The sequence below is a fragment of the Protomyctophum bolini genome (genome assembly GCF_963924005.1).
Source record: "Protomyctophum bolini genome assembly, chromosome: 7".
NCBI classification, from domain to species: Eukaryota; Metazoa; Chordata; class Actinopteri; order Myctophiformes; family Myctophidae; genus Protomyctophum; species Protomyctophum bolini.
Genome location: NC_137868.1, coordinates 33641383 through 33663730, shown reverse-complemented (window position 1 = coordinate 33663730; position 22348 = coordinate 33641383). Strand labels below are relative to the sequence as shown.

The following is a 22348-nucleotide window of genomic DNA, read 5'->3' as shown; positions in this document are numbered from 1 at the left end:
CAATCCATCCCTCACCCCTGTTCTAACCACTCAGAACAGAACAATAGGCGACATTGCCCAACAGAAACCGCAGATGTAAATGCTGGCTTGATAATTCTAATGAGAAGGCTCTTAAATATTAAATTCATTAAATTCATTCTTTGTAAATATTATAATAAAAAAAGAAACAAAAAGAACAAGAAAAAACAAATACGGCAAAAAGTACAGGCAAGACCCACTGACACTCCAAGCATTCTGTAAAAGGAACAGCAGCAAATAACCGTAGCAGCACTGGGGGGTGTGGAGTAGTGGAAGCTACGGTAGTTTTCTCTGTAGTTTTCTATCAACTCAACAACCATATGTCGTCATCTTACTACCATTACATGAATTAACTCTGTGCGTTTGTGTGTGTGTTCACTTCCGTCCTTTGTGTGCACTCCTAGAAGTGGCACACAGTGAAATCTGGAGTAACAGATTAACTCTGAGAGTGCAAAAATGAACCTCTATGGGTAAATTATCAGTGCATATTTGACTGTGTATTAGTCCAGTATGGCAGGGGAGGTCTTGAGGTGTAGTGCCTCTGTAAGCAGGCCACCGAGTCTCCTGACAGCCCACTTGTCACTGTTTACCTAAGTGCAAACACTGGTAGAAGTGTTTAGTCCTCCGGGAGACCGGCTGATTGAGCAAGAATGCAGGAGCTGTTTTGATAAGTCTGCAGGGGCAGTGGTCTCCCCTTCAACCCCTCCTCACCCCTATGCCTCCAGTCCAGACAGCTAACTCCACCAACACCCCCCCCCCCCCCCCACACACACACACACACACACACACACACACACACACACACACACACACACACACACACACACACACACACACACACACACACACACACACACACACACACACACACACACACACACACGCCCCCCCATGGCAAGGTTTTAGCTCTCCCTAACCTTCCCCACCCCCTCCTCCTGTCTACCGCGGACCTCTCCGGCCCCAACTCATCCCGCCTCAAACACACACTCTACCTCAGTGTATCACTCCTCTCTCCTTATCCCTCCATCCATAGACTTTGTACTATTTAAGAAAAAAACTTTTGTTTCCATGCATCACTTTCTTCCTAGATCTCTTCCTCTCTTCCTTTTTTCATCCTTTTCTTCCTCGTTGTGTTACTCTCTCCCTCTATCCCCTCTCTCTCAGCCTTTCTCCATTCTTCCCTGCTTCTGTTTGTAAATTCCTCTTGCATCCCATGACTTATAGTTCCCTTTTCTCCTGTCTCCCACCTGCTATCCCTCCATGCTATGCTCCACCCCTTCCTCACCACCTCCTCTATCTTCCCTTTGTTCTCTCCCATCCTTTTCATATCTCTCTCTCTCTCTCTCTCTCTCTCTCTCTCTCTCTCTCTCTCTCTCTCTCTCTCTCTTTCTCCCACCCCCCCTGACACTTCCCAGCCTGCCGTCCTAGGCTCTCCCAGTGTTTGGGTCTCTCTGATGAGCGAAGACAAACTCTGCAGAGAAAATAAACGTGGCTCCTCAGCCAGTTTACAGCGCCTCGGCCCAGGAATTAAACTGTATACTTTACAACTTGGCCTGTGGAGGTGTGGGAAAATAACTCCGTGTGTGTGTGTGTGTGTGTGTGTGTGTGTGTGTGTGTGTGTGTGTGTGTGCGTGTGTGTGCGTGTGCGCGTGTGTGCGCGTGCGTGTGCGTGCGCACACGTAGGTGTGTTTGTGTGTGTGTGTGAGAGTGAGTGAGAGAGACGCCGGGGGCCCCAGTGGCAGCTCAGGAACGTGGCAGAGCCCACCTCAAGCCAACAGCAGCCTGCACCATCTGGCGCCTCAAGGCCTCACCTTGACAGAAGTAGGAGGAGTCTGTGGATAGATAGATTGTATACTAAGCTGTTGGGACTTTATAATTATGTATACGCTATAAAAATCAATTTAATTTAACTTTGATAGTCACACTGTTTGATTTAGCTGAGCATTGATTAAACGTTTCAGTATATACCTCCAAGGTAGCCGTTTAACTGCTTTGATCAGGTTTGTCTACTTTCGTCACAAACGGCCGTTGAGATCAGATTTTTCCTGCGATTTCATCGGCCACTGTTTTATAGAAAAAAAACGAATTAGCCCTGTCTTGCCTCTGTGTCTAATACTTGCCTCGGGGCTACCATAATTGTGTCATACATTTATTTAAAAAAGACAATGATAGTTTTAAGGGCCCCAGACGGAGTTCTCCGTCCTGGTACTTAGTACGGTCTATTGCCCAAGACGGAGATTGATTAAAACGACGGAGATTAATGATATCAAAACTGGTCGCATCGCTCCACAGCCTAGGAGCGCTGGTTGCGCAATCCTCGATGTTGCGCAACAGTGATAAAAGATCATGTGTTAGACGGCCCACCGCTGTCCAGTCGCTAGTCGCGTCCAGTCGCTAGTCAACGTAGCGCACCAGCCTGGGAGCGTCTATTGAGCAACATTCAATGTAATTTCCGGTTGGGACGTCATCCAAAGTGTTCCCCCTCCATTTTAATGGATGGGTTCAAAAATCTTAAAACGTGATTAATTCTTAATCTAAATCAATGATTCCAATTCTAACGAAAGATAGGGTTTTTGACGGCCCATCGCGGTCCCGTCGCTAGTCACGTTAGAAGTAATCGAACTAATTTGTTGCCGATCCTCTAAAGGGTCTTTTATGTATGCTATAATGCTATTATATCTAGCATTATCCAAGATGGCGCCGTACCACCTTGAAATGTGTTCTGAAGCTGTAAATCGCTGGGTGCATTGATTTAATGGTTCCAAATGACGCTGGGCATTAAGAGTGTTAATGGGTTAGTACTTTTCCCCCTCTTTGGGGGGAGATGCTAATACATCGTTGTAGGACGATGTATAGGAGGTGTCAAAAATCACAGATCTACAAGCTGTCGCGTCACATCGCAAGCCTGTAGATTTGTCATTTTGGGCGAGCGGCTCCATCGTGCGACAGACTATAAATTCAGCGAGAACGTCCAAGGCAACAGTAGAACCACGCTACAGTACACTGTGGTCCAGCAACTCCCCACACAGCAGCGGCTGGCTCCTGTTTCTACACATGACATTAAAGGCACTAATCCTACTGACTGGCCAGAACTGAACTAAACACAGTCCTAACCACACACACACACACACACACACACACACACACACACACACACACACACACACACTGTGCTGTGTTATGACTCCAGCTCAACAATAATTAGTCCCCAAATGGCAGTTGACACTAGGATGTCTCTCATTCAGACTGGGTAGTGTTCAACACCATTACCCCTAGGCTCATGTTACTGACCACTATTACACACGCACACGCACGTACAGTACACACACACTCATGCACACACACACACACACACACACACACACACACACACACACACACACACACACACACACACACACACACACACACATTCTTGCAGACACACTGTGGACCTACTGTTTGGTTCCTTGGCAACAGGTAATGACACTGTTAGACAGTTGATTGGACTGAAATGGCAATTGAAGGATGTGATTCAGGACAGTTACTCTGTGGGCGTTTACGTTCATACCTATCGTGTTTTACGTTCATCATCTTGATGGACGTGACAGCTTGTATGTGTTGTATTTATATGTAATTGTGAGATGCTTTATGGTGCGCCAAAGTACCTCTTTCAGCCCTACGTTTCTCTGAGGCTCGTCCAGGTTATGTTCATACCTACAGTATTGCAGGTAATCATTATGATTGCCTTGACAGAGAGTGTTTATCTAGTATATTTATGGCTACGGAGGTCTTCTGGGTTTCTCCTTCGCCTCACTCTCTGCCTCGTTCTTCCCGGGAGCACATGCTTCTCATCAGACTTTCCAGAGGTTCCCCCCATATTATGGGGAATCTATTTCTGAATCGCCATAATCCTTAATGTGTTTATACTGTTGTCGTCCGTTGTTATCGAGATCCGTAGTCAACCACCCTCAAATACGCGATTAAATTCAATTTGCAAATTAGCGTGCCCCCCACATACATGTGCGTGCACGCACGCACGCACACATGCGCGCGCTCACACTCACAATCGCTCACACTCACACACACATAGCAGACAACAGGGACACAGTGTCCTCATCTGGTTCCTCTTAAGTCGGTGCAATCAGCCCAGCAGCAGTGGGGTTCCTAATTGAGATGGTTGATAACCTCCTCACCAACCACACAGCCAGGCTTGATAAGCATGACACAATCTGTCATTATGGAGAGGAGAAGCTGTGGAAAAAGTGTGGTGGGGGAAATAAAACATAAAAATCATTATGAGCATATTCACATGCCGGCCATTTTAGTCTTGCGTCATACTCAAAGGGGTGGGGCTTCCACCCCTGAGTATGAAGGAGGAACAAGATGTGCATAATTATGGTCAATGCTGCAGCTGCAAATTGCCATATTGTTTGTTTGCATGTTTCTACACTCCCTGAGTCAGCCTAACAGATACACGTTCGGAAAACACATCCCCCAGAAAGAGAGGAAGGAGGAATAAAGGGAGGGAAGGAGAGAAATATATTTCTTTAACACAATCCGTGCTACCACCCCAGGCCAGAACATGGCGCCAATGCCAGAAGAATGCGTGAAAACCCAAAGAAGGAGAAAGGCTCCCTGACTAACCACGTGGTTTATCCCCCATACAGCTGTTGTTATTGTTATTATTGGTCACGGAGGAGCAGCAGCGCCCAGCGGTAGCATCAGCGTTAGCTTAGCTTGTTTTCAGGTTTTATAAGATCCTAAAGACCCCATTGTCTCATTTGGAACAGAAAAAGTACAAATAAGCGAGCGTGCACGTCGGATCCGTATGTGAGTAACGTGTGAGTAAAAGCAGAAAAGAAAAAATATATATATTTTAATTGCTGGATTAAATTAAAGAAAGACGAGTTCCCTCGTTTTGTGCACAAGCAGGTCGTGGAGAGAAGAACGAGGTCCCGTGTTCTTGGCATAGATTCGGTTAAAGAAGAAGAAGAGAAAAATATGTCCCCAATGCTGTCATCCTCCCTGTGCTCTGCCAAACCCCAGTAATGAGCTGAGAGCTCTCTGAAGGCAGCAGCCTCGGCCGCATCCTGCTCTCCTCTCTCCTCCTTCCTCTCTTCCCTTCCGTTCCCCTCCCAGGCTGCACCGTGCATGTGTGTCGTGGCCTGTGTGAGTGAAAGCAGGCCGTGTGGGTGCTGGTGGCTTAGCTTTGGGGTTAACACCAGTGACAGTTCCACACAGTGAACCCCCCCCCCCCCCCCCAAACCCCCACCCACCACCACACTGCACGCGCACGCCTGTGCTCTGAGCCGGGTTCTGTTCACCAGACACTGATGTCATCCAAGACCAAAAGGCTCTCAGGCTTGCTGATGCTTTTGTTATGGCTACACGCACATGGGACATGCATCCAAACACGCTTTATACTGTACAGTACACCAGGGTGCACACTTACTGTGTACACACACACACACGCACGCGCACATGCATGCAAAAGATCCTGACATGTACACAGACACACGGACAGACAATTAAACAGTATGCACATGAGGAAAGACAGCGGGGCATTTCAAGTTAAATGCTGTTTGTCCTCCTTCATAATATGTTGTTCCTCATTTTGGTTGGCGGTGTGGTTTCACGGGCCTTAACAGACAATACTGTCTCCTATCGGCTCTCTTTAGCTACGCTCTGTGATGTGGTCAACTCCTGTAAACAAAAGGACAAGGCACAGCACAAGGTCCTATTATAACGGAACTGTACAGAACTAATCTTTCAATATTTTTGGCATAGAACGGAGACTAGGTTTGATTCCTCCATGGCGCTTCCAGCTTGGTCATGCATGTGTGTTTGCGTGTATGAGGTTGACTGTAATGCTGCACTACTGGTTGGTCAGGACACAGTGCTGGGAGAGATAGTATTATGCATTAGGGCTGTCACGATTCGCCTAGTCCACGATTCAATTCAATTTTCGATTTGCAGCTCACGATTCGATTCGATGTTCGATTCGCTATCACGATTCGCCTAGTCCACGATTCAATTCAATTTTCGATTTGAAGCTCACGATTTGCTTCGATGTTCGATTCAATTTTTTCAATCTATTTTTTAAAAACCTCCTTTTTCAGCATTGGGGGCTATATTCATTATAATTTAGGCCAATATCTTGGTTTGTAAAGAAAAACACTTGTTTCCCAATAAGTCACATTTATTTTCTATAAATAACAAATCAGAATGAGAATAATAAAAGGTTTAACAACTTTGGGTTTTATGCCCTAACATTTTTTAAATGTTTCTTTAAGATGAGATGACTTGTAACATTCTTGTTATGCTCTAAGTAAGTAAAAGAAAGTTAGTGCAATTTGATCTGCATGGCTCAGCCCTTCAGTGATTTGTGCCCTCACTTTATCATACATGCCAGGCAACACACACGTGGTCATATGCGACCTGCATGGCATTTTGTAACGTGGTTCTGCTGTTCTGCAACTCTCATTAAATATTGAAAGCCAGCGTTTTCCACCATTGAAAGTGGTCGCATGTCTGCAGCTATGCAGACCGCAACTCCAATTGTTTTGCACGGGGCGAATTAGCTGAGAGCTTTTCTCTATAAGAATCTAGAATATAGTTGGCTGTGTTGTTGTCTTTGTACCATCGTCGTTGGACAGAACGATTTCTTTGTGATGTCTGCTAAGATGCTGGCCCATATTTGACGTGTTGCCTTTGGGATACGGCACTCGTCTTCTTTTCCACACTTATTTCCGTGTATCATCGTCGTCGCTGTCTACAACAGCACTGGCCATGGTGAAACGCAACAGCGGTCTCGTTCTCTCACTTCTGTCAACTCCTCTCTCTCTCTCTCTCTCTCTCTCTCTCTCTCTCTCTGACGGTGCGTCATTTTCGTCAATTTCAATTCAATTTCGATTCGTATCGAGAATCGTGACAGCCTTATTATGCATGTTTTGGTGGTGGAACCCCTCACTGTCAGGTGAAAAGAAGTGGCTGTTGATTCCATGTGTATCAGAGGAGTCATGTCGTTGTCTACAGTCTACACCAGTGCTTTTCAACCGTGTCTGCTCAAGGCACACCGATGGGCAATTCAAAATAAAGGCACACCTGTATTCATAGTAGCCTTGCATAGCCAGCCAGCCTTCATCTGCCGTTGCAATGCATATTGCCCCAGGCAGATTAAGTCTGGCCCCTCTCAATTGTGGGAGGACTTCGCGGCCGAAATGGTGATGAGCCAACCAGATTCGTTTGGAACCAGGCCATAACCAACCAGGGCCCAGTATGCAAATATGGACTGGGACATTGCAGAAAACAATCAAACACTGAGAGGGACGAGACTAATATCCACGCAGTGATTAGTATCGATACGCGAGGCTATATTCATAGTGCATCACTGTTGTGATCTTGTAGATTGGCTATTTTCGCCAAAGAGATTTGGCATAGAGGGAAATAAGACTATGTTTGTCTGTCTTGCCTTGTTAAATAAAGGTTAAATAAAATAAAAACTATATACCGTAGGAGTAGGGTGTAAACCGGGTGTAAATCGTTAATGCACTTTACTCTCTGTCCTTTGCATTGTCTTTTTCTGTCTTTCAACTAAGGTTATGTCATTACTTCTATTGTGTGACTGACTAGACACCTCCCTGGTCTCTGTACACCAGTCCTGGTTCTGCAGGGAGACTGGACATCTCCCTGGTCTCTGTACACCAGTCCGACCCATACTGTCCTGTGCTGCTCGGTTCTGCAGGGAGACTAGACATCTCCCTGGTCTCTGTAGACCAGTCCAACCCATACTGTCCTGTGCTACTCGGTTCTGCAGGGAGACTAGACATCTCCCTGGTCTCTGTACTGTAGACCAGTCCAACCCATACTGTCCTGTGCTGCTCGGTTCTGCAGGGAGACTAGACATCTCCCTGGTCTCTGTAGACCAGTCCAACCCATACTGTCCTGTGCTGCTCGGTTCTGCAGGGAGACTAGACATCTCCCTGGTCTCTGTACTGTAGACCAGTCCAACCCATACTGTCCTGTGCTGCTCGGTTCTGCAGGGAGACTAGACATCTCCCTGGTCTCTGTACTGTAGACCAGTCCAACCCATACTGTCCTGTGCTGCTTGGTTCTGCAGGGAGACTGGACATCTCCCTGGTCTCTGTAGACCAGTCCAACCCATACTGTCCTGTGCTGCTCGGTTCTGCAGGGAGACTAGACATCTCCCTGGTCTCTGTAGACCAGTCCAACCCATACTGTCCTGTGCTGCTCAGTTCTGCAGGGAGACTAGACATCTCCCTGGTCTCTGTAGACCAGTCCAACCCATACTGTCCTGTGCTGCTCGGTTCTGCAGGGAGACTCTGTTCCTGCTGGGGATGACGGCCCGTTCTCAGACACTGTGACTCTGGAGCAGAAGACCAGCACCATCGGAGGTTTCACCAGTGGGAAGGTCAGCCTGTGGATGCAGTGGATGTTACCCAAGGTCACCGTCAAACTGTTTGCCCCTGACCCTGCTGCCAAAATGACAGGTATTTGATGCTTTTAGTAGTATTTCAATTCTAATAGAAATCCATTGCTTCCGCCTCTGTCACTCTTGAATAAATTGTCAGTAAAGACTTTCTTTCTTCATTCCACTGTGTTTAATTAGACTGCAGGCACAAGTTAAACATAATTTGCTTATTTTATCAGTATTATTTTAATTCTCTAAAATGAACCCTGAAGTTTAAATATGACAAAATAATTCGGTAATGGTATTTTATCTCAGTCAGACTTGTCGCCAGTAGTCCAAAAGTTCTGGAAGCTCTCCAAAGATTTGACATTCTTTCTTATTAGATAATTTGAGAGCCCCACCTCTAAACCTTGGACCGTATCAACATTTGGAGAGATCAGGCCCCCTGTGTTTCCTCCCTCAATGGACCCACTCTGACACTCAAAGAACAGCAACAGCGGACAGAGGGGAAAAGAAGGGTGGGTGGGTGGAAAAAAGACAAATAAATAAGTGGGTGATGAATCCCAAGCAGGCTGCCTCTTCTCCCCTCAGATTTACTGGGGTGATGAAAAGCTAGATTTACCTTTAATTGCCGGCTGTAATATTTAGCATCTGCCAACCAGATCGCACAGCTTAAGTTCTTTAATAGTGGAAAAGGGAACGTTTGGGCGGACCTCACAGAGATGGTTTGACTTAGAAATATCCTAAATAGGCATTACGTTGGATTTGGGCTTTAATATGTGCCATCTGAGTTGCGAGGTGAATTTACCACTGCATTCACCGCATGCAACACATTAAGTAATTGCATATGATTTCGAACAGTCTCGCACATGCAATACTGTATATTCAGACGATGGCATTTACATGAGATATTAGACGTTAAGCACCGCACAATTGATGTCTTTGAGATAAGACAGATATGACTGCAGACTATATCCACCGTGATGTATTTTAATTGAAAAAGGAAATCAGAAAAACAGGTATTGCCAAAGGCATTGATATTATGTCTTTGGAAGATTGGATAGGAATATAAGCATGTGTCTTCACATGCACCGTTAAAGGCAATTTCCCTTTTTTAAGATAAATGATATTAGACTAAGGATTTCCTGTGCTTCTTCAGGGTGAGTTTAGCAATTCCATGCATCAATAAACAGCACCATGTTAGGAGAAGATGGGTTTCTAACAACTGGGAGAGTTGTTTCCACACCGTATCCACAATAAAGCAGAAAAACGCCTTTATTAACACAACACCGGCAGCCACTGTATATTTCTCAGAATCACCACAGGGCATAATCAGTACAAAAAGCTAAGCTTTGATTCCATGGGCTCTCTCAGTGGAAACAATGAGAAAGGAACAACAGTTAAGCGCTAATATATGCTTGCTTCAAAAAGTCCTGCTATGAGGCTTAAAGGGAGTCAACAAGCACCTTTAAGTTTCCATACAAGAAGTAAACTCAAGACCCCCCGTTTATTAGAGTTTTGTGGACTTCCTCACCACCATCAGAATGGCTACATTCATTAACATGGAGAGGAAGAAAACATGGCTAACGTTGAACAAGCTTCATCATGAACACATGTGGGATTACTGTATAGGAACTGACCAGAGCACTGGGATTAGGACCAACAGAACGGCCTGGACTAGGTTATCTATAATGTAGAGCCTCGCCCATGAAAGACACAGACACGCTCCACACATTTGCAGTGCAATCTAAGAAAAAGGATTGAAATATTACTGAACTACTCTTTGATTTGTTTTCTGTTTTCTCCTTGCTCTACTTGCCCCCCTCTTTTCTTTTCTTTTTTATTTCTGAAAACAACAAAAACGAACTAACTCAAAACCTAATTTCACCCACTTTTTTACACCTGTGATGTGACACTACAGTTGGTGTGCTAATTTGCACGTAATTGTCTCTGCCAGGGCGAAAGGCATGGCCGAGACTATGTTTTGCACCCTGCGTGGCCGAGATTATTATTAATAATAATAATAATAATAATACATTGTCTGTTTTAGCGCCACCAGGAGGCCGATTTAAAATGTATTACTCCAAAAAGTGTTGTACAAACATCACGCAAATCGGTACACATTGTGATCAAGACTGTCAGATTTTTTTATATTTTGCAGGCCCACAATAACCTACTGTACCTGCCCTGGTGGAGACCTGTGCTAAGAGGAGCACTTTTTCTACGTTTCAATGTTGTCTCTATTTTCCACATAAACCTCCAAAATGTGAATGTACTGTAGACTTACAGTATGTAAGGAATGGATTATTGTTTGAATGTGCTTTAACTTCCTATCATTTGTGCGTTTCACAGAATTCTATGTGATTGGTGAACTGGAGGACCTGAGTGCATCAGTGGATGTGCAGGATGTCTACACTAAGATCAAATGTAAAGTTGGCAGCTTCAACATTGATCACTACAGGTGCAGGTACAGTAGAGAGTGACAAGTGCTCACCCACATACAGTATACACAGAACATCTTTCCTCCCCCCTCTCTCTCTCTCTCTCTCTCTCTCTCTCTCTCTCTCTCTCTTTCTATTTCACTCTTGCTCCACACACATGGGTCAAATTCATGGATACACACACACACACACACACACACACACACACGCACACACACACACACACACACACACACACACACACACACATGTACGCATACGCCACCAGCACCACTAACGCCCTGTCCTAACACTTACCCTTGTGGGTAATTTATCAGATTATCACCTTAGTATCATTGTCTCCCGGCCAGCTGTCGCGGTGGGGACCGCATGCAGACAGACAGATGGACAGACCAGTTGACTGGCTTCCAGATGACCACTGACTCATAGCATAATGGAGGAGGTCAGTCAGCCATGTAGCCAGTGGTCAGCCAGTCAGTGGTCAGTCAGTAGTCTGTTGGTATAGCAGTCAGTCAATTAGAAGGCAAGACAGTCAGTAGCTCTGGCGTGTCTGAATTGAGGCACGGAAACGTTGTTTGAGCTGGCTTCCGTGGCCATTCTGGTCATCTTTAATGTAGATTTAGCTCTGGGTTGTGAAATTTCTAGAAGCACATACTGTAGCACATTGGAACTGAAGGATTAATGGTTTTCTCCTGCCTCCCTAAAACGTTCTTCCCATTGGTGATTAAATGGTCCCATTTCCAATTTTCCAAGTAACTTGTTGTCCTGATCAGATCACATACCTCTGTGATGGAATCACAGTGAGTGTACGTGCCTGTGGGGCTGTTCTGCTGGGAAGAGACCACTTAGCAGGAGGCAACTCACCCTGTCTGAGGAGATAATAGAACTGAGACCCGACGTGCCAAAGTATTGCAGTTTGCGGGCCAGGATGTGAACGTGTGTGTTTGTTTATTTGTGTGTCTACAGGTGTGTGTGTGTGTGTGTGTGTGTTTGTGTGTGTGTGTGTGTGTGTGTGTGTGTGTGTGTGTGTGTGTGTGTGTGTGTGTGTGTGTGTGTGTGTGTGTGCGACTGTGCGCGTGCATGCGATTGCGTGCGTGCGTGCATCCGTGCATGCGTGCGAGCGCGCACATGTGTGTGTGTGTGTGTGTGTGTGTGTGTGTGTATGTGTTTGTGTTTGTGCCTGCATATGTGCATTCCATTGTGTGCCTGTCTTTCAGTGGATGATATACCAGTTCTAGCCAGCCAGTTAATGGGAGGTCTACCGTATGTTGCTGGGCCCTGTTCCCATATTGAACACCATTATCAGGAGTCGGCACTTTATCACTGTTGATATGCTAATATATATATATTCTGATGGGCCTTCCAAATCAGCCCAGCCAGATTGTGCACACATCAGATCAGGTCAGGCCGAGAGAGAGGGGATGCGTTTTGGCTTGGTTCCTGACTGTCTAGAGGGAGGCTAGTGGACCTCCCTGTCTTTCTAAGTACTTAATTGATTTATGTTCTGCTGGGCCAAAGTGCTACAGTACATGTGCTCTATCACCCCAGCCAGAACACTGTCTGTGGTAAGAAGGCTACAGTACTTGGGCTGGGTCATTATCTCATACTACACAGTAAGTGTTGTGTACAGGTGTGCATGCAATCAGCCCTGAGAATAGGAGCCAATCTTAATCTCTTTACGAGACTTCAGCGCCTCCTTAAGTAGATAATGTTATCAATGTTCATGTTTCTTTGGTTATTTTCAGTTTAATGTGCATTTAACAAGATAGCCTTAACACACACACCCTTTAATGGACCAGGGTTTCTGGCAGGCAACGGCGCTCCGTCATCCAAGCCAGGTTATAGTCAGGGCTGTTTAGGACACAGTGGAAGACCTCTGGGCGTCAAGCCCATACTAATCTGTATCATCGAGACATATAAGAGAGCCCACTGGGGTTGGAGTCCATATGAATCATTTTGAACAGATAATGGTTAGGTATTTCACCACCCAGCCCAGGTTATGTGTGCAGGAGGTCAGACTAAATCACACTTGACAGAGGGAAGGAAAACTAACTCTTGTCTCATTTTGGCCGTACTGTATGTATGTCACTGCTGGAGAATGCAGGCAGAGTCAGGGCAGTCGAACACATGCACGGAGGTGAGCAGAAAGTCCTGTCCTTGGATAGTTATCAAGCTAGGTAGAGGATGAGGAAGAATGGATCAGGGACAGAGATGAGAGGGAAAGAATCACCAGAGAGGGAGGGAGACCCCCAGGGCAGCGGAGAAACAGGAGGGTGGGGCATTAAACTTGCACTAGAAGTTTACCTCTCGCGCAAGGGGAGGCGGGTTGAGGAATTTGGGGTGTTGTTTAACAGGCGTTAAACCTGGAAGGTTGGAGGTTCCATTCGGGTGGGATGTTGTAGAAGGTTGAAGAAGTCCTTCTCCTTGGGTTTAGGGTGAAGTCCTTCTCCTCGGGTTTAAACCGAAGGCTTCCCTGGCAATCGGAGCTTCTTGCATTCTTGAGCAATGTTGAGGACCCCTCCCCTCCCACACACACACACACACACACACACACACACACACACACACTCCCGCCAGAGGATGGCTGGTGACAGTTCACCGTCATTTACTCCAAGGAGCAGCTCACACAAATTGAAGCTGATGTGTTCCAGCTGCATTGCAAATGACTGAGAGAGTGAGAGATGGAGGGATGGAGAGAAGAGACGCACAGTGGTGGGGGGTCCACATCTATTAGTCACTCACAGGACGTGTTGGACGGCTGAGAGGGGAGGGTACAAAGAGATTGTTATCCATACGTGCACACATGGTCACCCACACAAACACACTCACACATATTATACACACCCTATATGCCATGCAAACACACACACACATTCATCAAGCTCACATATAATGCTCATGCATTGAACACACCTTATATTGTAGTGTACAGTACACAATGCAAACACACACACACACACACACACACACACACACACACACACACACACACACACACAATGGATAATGACACATGGATTGCATCGTCTCGCACATTCACACGTGCACGCACATACAGCAGTCAGAAACACTCATAGACCCCCCTCCTCAGTGAACTCCTGGTGTCCTGGTGGGGAGTTTTGGGGGTGGAGGGGTGTGAGCGGCGTTTGCATTGGATGCTTTGTCTGAAGGAATCAAGGCAGATGTTGTTGAATCATTTCCCTGGAGTGAAAAGTTGTGCCATAAATGTGTTGTGCATGTTTTGGCAACCTGAAACAACCATAATTATAGCTGCAAGCAGCAATGAGACCGTGGGGCCGTGCAAGGAGAAGAAGAGCATAGTGAAGATGAAGAGGAGGACAGAAGAAGAGGATTAAGTGGAGAAGATGGAAGGGAAGAAGATGAAGAGGTGAAAAGAAAACACCATGCGAAAGCCCCTGAACCTTCTTACTGCTCAAACTGTTACCAGTTATACACAATTGTTATTCACAACAAGGTTGATTTTTTATTACAAATTAAGGCATCAACAATATTTGGCACCTTTAGGCAACAACTCTCACTACTAATTCACCGTGTCTCTTTGGAAACGGTATGAAAATAGGAAGAGGGATACAAGTATGACAAATATTTTGTATACAATTCATGAAGTCTACTGAAATGTTGGCAAATATCTGCAGAAATTAATTGTTTGGCATTAAACGGAGAGGAGAAGCGATGGAGGGAAAGCAGCGGAAGAAACAGGATACAATTATGCAAAAGTGGAGGAAAAGAGTAAGGAGCAGAGGTGGTGAAAACAAGACGAGGAAGACGATAGAGAAGAGGAAGACAACAGAAAGGACCAAGTGGGGTTCCACCTTCTTACTGTGATGCAAGTCAACCACTGCTAACCACGGAGCCCCAAATTGACAAGTTTGGAGGAAGACGATCAAGGAGAAGAGGAAGGAAAAAAAGAGAAGGGACTCAAGGGAGTTCATGATTCGTATTTGCACCACTCTAGGTTTGAACTCACAACCTTTGATACCACAGGCTGATCATGAACAGGTTGAGTTTGCAAATAAATGAGGAAAATGTGTTTCATAAAGGCAGAATTCAAATAGATCAGATCAGAAAAATAAACTTTTAGACACAATTCTGAAATTTCACAGACATAATCTGGACAAGGTGGAAACATATTTTTAAATGAAGATTGATGACTCTGTAATGTCGGTGTGCAAAAACCAGATGTTTTAAGACAGAACAATGTAATGCATGAGAACAGAATTCATTATGTCAAAAATTCAGCTTTTTAGTTAAAAACATTCAGTCTTGCACACTAAACCTCCAAGAATTTAATTTAACAATTGAATATTACCATTAACCACTTAAGTCTTAAGCCCTATTTTATAATGCTGTGGTCGATCGCAAACTCACAATGTTATTTTTTTTTAAATGTGACATGCAATATGGACACCAGGGTGAAAGTGGTTATATGGTCAGATTTTGTGGTTAAAAAGTCGATGCTGTGTTGCAATTTTTGTTGACTCATTTAGTTTTTATTGAGTAATTCTGAGTGATCAACTTCATCATTTGCACACGTTTACAGTGTATAAAAGTTATGAAACTTGCAATCTGGGAACCCATCGGCTAAAAAAAGAACGAACTGTGCAGTGGATAACAGGATGTTGGCCTGTTTGGGCCGCCCTCAGCCCTCCTCTTCAGGTGGGGCGCTTATGTTCTCATTCCACTAATCCCCAATGTACACACTATTCATGAGAAGAAGAATAGAGTGAAAAACATGAGGGACCAGCAGCAGGCCTGCCCAGCCCCTAATGAATGTATTCATGTTTATGTGTGCGCATATCTGTCTTTGGCATGTACAGTACAGTACTGTACATACAGGCGTGGTGTCGCACGGACGCACGCACGCACACACACACACACACACACACACACACACACACACACACACACACACACACACACACACACACACACACACACACACACACACACTTTACTGTATGCACAAGGACACATTCTTGGATTTAGTGTTGTATGGCGAAGATTTAGTGTGTGTGTGTTTGTGGTGTTGATGTATTTTTGTGTCTGATCCACAGGTGTTCACATGGAGGACAATAACATTCAAGCAAATGTCGTCGATTTAGTTATTTACCCAAGTAAATTTTAGTGTTGATTTCGAACCGAAAATGTGTATTTAGCCCCTAGTGCTAACCGTACAAGTGCTCTGAGCTGAGTTGGGCCTTGTGTGTCTCCGCAGACCAGGGCAGGGCTGGCACTGTGGCCTCTATGAAGGAATCGTCATGCAGTGCAAGGAGACCGCCGTGGTGAGGCCTCTGCCAGGCAGCCCTCGCCCTCCCGTACACGGTCACGTCCATGGCATTCATTTAACACTTGAGAGTGAACAAGTGTTAAATTATACCTGGGGACTTTTACTGTGTATACCTCCGCCATTCTGCTGCTCCTAACCTAGGTCCATCATCTCTGTTCATGCTGGACAGACGGGGAGACATGAGAATGAACTGGGAAGCAATTGCATTAATTTCAGACACATGCAATTATATTTAAATATTATTGTGGAGAAATTCAGTATATACTAAATTTTAACTAAATAATGAGTATACTCTCTCCCCTGTCTGTCCTGTAGCTCTGATTGGCTGATTAATCTAGCCATTGAAATCGGGTGACAGTGGTTGTTCTTCTGTGTGTTAGAGGGGGAAGACTTTGTGACACAGATTCCCGGTCTCTGGATGATGACATCATCAACGGCCTTGTACCGTTGTCTTACTGCGGAGGCTAAGTTTTACAATATGGATGTCCTGCAGCTGTTATTGAGAGAGCAGAGTTAGTTTATAGTGTATGACTTTCTTATGACAAAATGAGAAAACATGCATAAACAATCTCAGCCTGGCCCCTTGTATACTATTCTCTAATTTATTAATATAACACTAAATTATATTAAAAATTATACTAAAAAAAGATACAGTATACTGCACTAAATTCTGTGTTTTTCATCTAAAATGGTTCGTGTCCAGGTCTTTGCTTATAATTGACCCAGAATAACTCTCTCTAGCAGTTGCTTGGGTATTTTTATTGTTGCCTTGGCATGCTTGAAAATAGTACAAGACCTTTCTTCATCGTTCCAGCTGGCTCATTCTGTATAAATCTATTGGTTTTAATTAGTTATCTGGTAATTTGTCTCGTCAAAATCATCGTTCAGTTCCTGGCTTATGGCTTTTATTTATTTTTTCCTCTTTTCCTTTGTGTTCTCTCTCCTGTGATTGTTTTTCAACACTCTCTTATTCTTTTCATTCTTCACCTTTCACTATCTGTCTCTCTGCTATCTCCAACTCCATTTGCCCCACTTCTAAATACCCCCCCTCTCACCCTCTCTTTTTCTGTCCCTGTGTCTTTCTCCTCCCTCTCTCTCTGCTCCTCACCCCCCCAGCCCAGAGGAGGGTGTGCGGAGCGCAGGCAGCTGTGGAGGAGTGGTCCTCTCTTGCACTGACAAGCTGAACAGACGCACTGTGCTGCTTCGACCCGTCAGCAAGCAGGACTCTCTCAGTCACTTCTCTGGCTTTTTCCCTCCTGTAAGAATCCAGTGCTGCTTCTTCTATGTTTTTTTTTCCCTCCGTCTTTAATGTTAACTCTGCTTAGGTTCCCTCAACAGTGGTCTGGAAGAAAAATAAAAGCCCCTCGCTGCTTCAGAGTGCCCCTCAGGGACCTTCTCTGTTTTCAGTACGAGCCATTGCTTTGATGTTTCTTATGGAATTTTTAGTGCTCGTTTTAAGCTATTTCTATTGAGCGTTATATATTATGCAGTAGTCATCATAACAGCTACTTGGCTTAATAGGAAAATCAGCCACAGATTGTTTGTGATGAAAAATACCTCTATACTGTAGATACTGTATGGCCTAACGAGCACTTATAGGCCCTGAGGGTTGCACTTAACTCAGTGAAACGTAATCCACCCATCTGTTCATATTCATAGATCATTACATAGAATAGCCATGCTGACAATAACCATGATCACTTGGTAACGAGCTTGTTTATATACAGCTACCGTACTAATCCCCTGACTTTGAGTCTATGATTTTTATACGTTTAAATGATGTGGCTATTCTGGCATCTTAAAATTGTATTCATTATGAAATGGATACCAGTTCCACTGTTAATGGAAGTTCTTGCAGACTTAACCTAGGGGTTGTGATTGATGTTTTAAGCAGGCCTCCTGCCCACTTCTTAGAAAAAATCTTTTAATCATGCTCTGGTTGGAGTTTGTTTTCTTTGCTTATTGCCTATTTGAATAAATCCCGCGCTGTAATTAAGTTTGCAAATCAGTCATTAGATTGGAGATCTGGTCCTTCTGATAAATCAGAAACATGCTCTCTAATTCAGCCTCGGAGGATCATAGCTACAATCACTCACTGTTATTATAAGAAGTTATGTTTCCCATAAAAGGAGACTGAGTTACTGCTCCAGTCTAATTTAGAACATAAGACTATGAGTAAATCTACTGTTTTTCCATCCATTTTGCACTAGTAGCTTCAGCTTGGCTTGCTCTGTTAGATTTGTATAACTAATAATGGACATAGCATTATTGAGAGCTTGTTTCCTGGGTTGAGGTTAAGTCTTGTCTTGGGCTTCAAGTCCGCTTTCCTGCAGTATAAGCTGGTCATCAACAGGTCTTATATGACCAGTCCAATATGGCTGACATGAATTGAGTTTGTCTGTTCATGTCACAAAAGCCTTTAGGCCTTAATTCAAGTCCGTAAACTGACTTGAAGTAGTTAAGTAGAGAAAGTCTTGGATATGTTTAGGCAAACATTCCAGGACAAGGCTTTATATCCTCAACCTAGAAACTACAACCCATACTTAGACAAAAGGTTCAATATTAACCTGGGCATTGTAGCAATGAGGGCTGCATCATTACAAACAATATACAGGTGCAGTGGTTGTTGTAGCTTTTGTTCTAAAAGTCCTGAGTGTGTCCTGTTATTGCTAGCTTGCCACAGTGTGTTTTGTCCCCTCTTACCACCGGCCAGACGGCAGCCAAGGTCCTGGAAGGTGCGCACCAGCAGCACGGCTTCCTCTCCATCACATACACACAGGCGGTCACCAAGAACGTCCGCCACAAGCTCACCACGCGGCCCGAGCGGCCTGTGCGTGGCAGCACTGCCCCCGGTGGCCAGCGGGCTGCAGCCGACCCGCTGGCAGACGGCTCACCACAGTTCCTTCGTGAGATCCTCCTGACAGCGCAGCCGTTTGATGTGGTCCTCTCCTGTCCCTTACTGGCCACCGTAGTGGGCGTGTTCGAGGTACAGTTTTAGTTTGATTATATAATGCTAACGTGCGGTGAGCACAGTGAGGAGGTAGTGATTAAATAAATATACCAGTATTAGTTTTTTTAAGTTTACAGTATTATTGATAACGATAAGTGCTGTTTCTGGCAGCAGGGATGCTCTACCCTTTTTCATCCAAATATGTTTTGTATCTGTTGTATCTGAAGCAGAAGGATTGAGCCAGAAAACTCCAGACCACAGAAAATCTACTGAATGTTAAAAGTTCAGATTTTTTTGGGTGCAATTGAGCTCAGAAAACCTAAAACAAAAAATAGGAAAAATTACAAAAACTTTTTTTTTTATGTCACAATCCCTGTGTATTATGTGTATTGTTTTCTATCTTATGATACTGCTACTTAATTTTGGGTAAGTGAAATTGCTGTATTGGCGCTACAGAGAGAGAGTCTATGGTTATCATTGTGTTATGTTGTTGTAGGCTACATTGCCACAGCGCTGCAGAGAGAGAGAGTCTATGGTTATCATTGTGTTATGTTGTTGTAGGCTACATTGTATTATTGTGTTATGTTGTTGTAGGCTACATTGTATTATTGTGTTATGTTGTTGTAGGCTACATTGTATTATTGTGTTATGTTGTTGTAGGCTACATTGTATTATTGTGTTATGTTGTTGTAGGCTACATTGCCACGGCGCTACAGAGAGAGAGGGAAATCAGCAGGCCAGCCAATGAGGAGCCACACGTTGACCTCTCGCTGTTTGCCGCTCATCTACATCAATACCAGTGTGATCCGAGTGTTCTGCCCCAGAGCACTTCTGGACAAACACGCTGCATCAGGTTAGAGGAGGCACACACACACACACACACACACACACACACACACACACACACACACACACACAGACGAGCTCCCATGAATACAACTCGACATGTTTCCATTTCAACAGTGATATGACACTGTGTTTTGGGTTCATTATGCTTGTGGTGCTTCCATAGAGGACCTCGCCGTGGCCCTCTAAGCTTCCCAGACAAAGCATGGCTCTTGCATTAGTATGCAGAGACGTTTTATAAGATAAATAGCTGAGGTTCTGGATGACCCCACCACCACCACCACCGCTACATCCACTCTCAATACGTATGAAATAACTTATTGTCTAAATGTCATGTGTGACGCTTTGTTGTGTCTTCTGCCCGTGATGAGTCATGGTGGTAAGCGTGTGTTCATTGTTTGTGTGTGTGTGTGTGTGTGCGTGTGCGTGTGCGCGCGTGTGTGTTTTCCTGCAGATACGGTGAACAAGGAGGACACCCTGGTGCTGAAACTGGGTTCCCTCAGCATGGCCCCTCAGGCCGACAACCCCCTGACCCGCATCGTTCTGCGTAAAGACATCTACCAGTAAGTCTGACTAATGCTCTGATTTTAGAGTGTATAAAAGGGCTTTTAGAGTTATATTAACACCCAGTATTTCACTGGGTAGCACAGTGGAGATAGACAGGAATGCATGAAACTCTGTGTTGAGTGGGATTCAAACCCAGGGAGGTTCATACTGTATCTTACAAGGTGTCGAATGTTCTTGATTTCTTGGTCATATCTGTGTGTTCTGCAGAATACACCCATTCTCTGTGTCTATTTCTTGGCACTCAAACTTTTACCTCCTCCTCAACGAGATGATGTAAAATAAGGACCATTTATCTCTTCTCTTCTCCCTCCCTCTATTTTACACTTCTCACCTCTTCTCTCCTACACATACTGTATTAAGTGCCTTTGCAAACTCAGGCTATGTCCACATGCACATGAATGAAGTGCTTTTCCACGTAAATTTAATTATATTCCCGTCTACACAAGCACATTTTTAAAATAATCTCTGTCCACATAAAAACAAATGCAGCTATCATCGCAAGGCTGTCAATTGACAAGAACTGTAGTCTCACAATGACAGGGAGCCCATGCATACACCTGGCCTGTGCTCTTTAGATATTTCAATAAAGTTATACAATGTGCACATCGAAAAACAATAGATTAGAAATTATTTTCCTCAAGTTTGCAATCATTCAAATATTGTGTTGTATTGCGAAATATCCCTTCAAGTGGTCACCAATTGGCCGAAGTTCATTAGTTAATTAACAGGGCCCTGTGTGCACGCACGTGTTCACGCATACTTTTATTTGCGTATGTGTGCTGACGTTGTTGTACGTGCGTGTGTGTCCCTGTATGCACACAAACCATAAGTATGACATCAGCTCACGTGTCCGCATGTGTCCATGATGTCCGCCGTCCCCCGGGACGCTGCGGCGTGCACTGACTGAGGGCGCCGCGGCGTGGTCAGACTCTCCTGGAGATGACGGCGTGCTGTGAGTGACACCTCGGGGGTCCGTCAGGCCCTCCGACTGAAACACAAGACTGTTGATACAAGCCCCCTGTGCCATGTGGATCAAAGCCCAGCGCCAGGGAGATGCTGGACATCTGAGGGAAATAGCTCTCTCTGCACAAAACACATTTCCCCCGCTATAGGCGGCTAAGGGAATCTGGATTGTGTCATAGCTGCCTCAAAACCGCAGCTCAACCGTGTGTGTGTGTGTGTGTGCGTGTGCGTGTGTGTGTGTGCGTGTACGTGTACGGTACGTGTGCGTGCGTGTGCGTGTGTGTGTGTGTGTGTGTGTGTGCGTGTGTGTGTGTGTGTGCGTGTGCGTGCGTGTGTGCGTGCGTGCGTGCGTGTGTGTGCGTGCATGGGCAGAGAAGGAGCTGGCAAACACATGTAATGAGGGAGATAAAAGTGGTGCCTAATGCTTTGTGCAGCTGCTGGTGAGATGTGAACTGACAGTGGAACCGGAGTGGAGGGAGAGGGGTAAAAAAAAAAGAAAAAGAAAGGTAAATGGGAAAAAAGAGAGAGAGGAAAGGCCACTCCTGTCTTCATTGCGCCCTTCAGTCGGTGGAAGTGTCAGCGTGAGAGAGATTGCATGCAACAGCGAGGCAGAGGGGGGTCCATGCCTGTAGACCTGTCTTGACAGTCCATAACCATCAAGGCAAGACGGAGGAGAAATACTGTGCTCTGCACAGCATTGCCCAAATCTCTTCCAGAGGACCACAACTATCCCCATCGCACAGCCTTTCATTTTCTCTTTTGATGTCTGGAGCAAGGATGTTACTGATCAGTAACCATAGCTACTGTTTTCCAGGACCTCGTGGGGGGATTTTTGTTTTTCG

At 45.0% G+C, this 22348-nt stretch overlaps 1 protein-coding gene across 2 annotated transcripts in view; it reads left to right on the top strand.

Annotated features, from left to right (window-relative positions):
* vps13b (vacuolar protein sorting 13 homolog B) overlaps window positions 1–22348 on the top strand; it is a 445793-nt gene that overhangs the window by 225631 nt on the left and 197814 nt on the right. Inside the window, exons 26-31 of one of the 2 annotated variants that reach the window (XM_080768430.1) lie at window positions 8336–8510; window positions 10784–10898; window positions 17297–17438; window positions 18894–19166; window positions 19824–19983; window positions 20431–20539. In XM_080768430.1, coding sequence (XP_080624556.1) covers window positions 8336–8510; window positions 10784–10898; window positions 17297–17438; window positions 18894–19166; window positions 19824–19983; window positions 20431–20539 — 974 coding nt within the window. Of the gene's footprint in view, window positions 1–8335; window positions 8511–10783; window positions 10899–16108; window positions 16176–17296; window positions 17439–18893; window positions 19167–19823; window positions 19984–20430; window positions 20540–22348 lie in introns of both variants that reach the window. The other variant, XM_080768431.1, reaches the window with a different exon arrangement.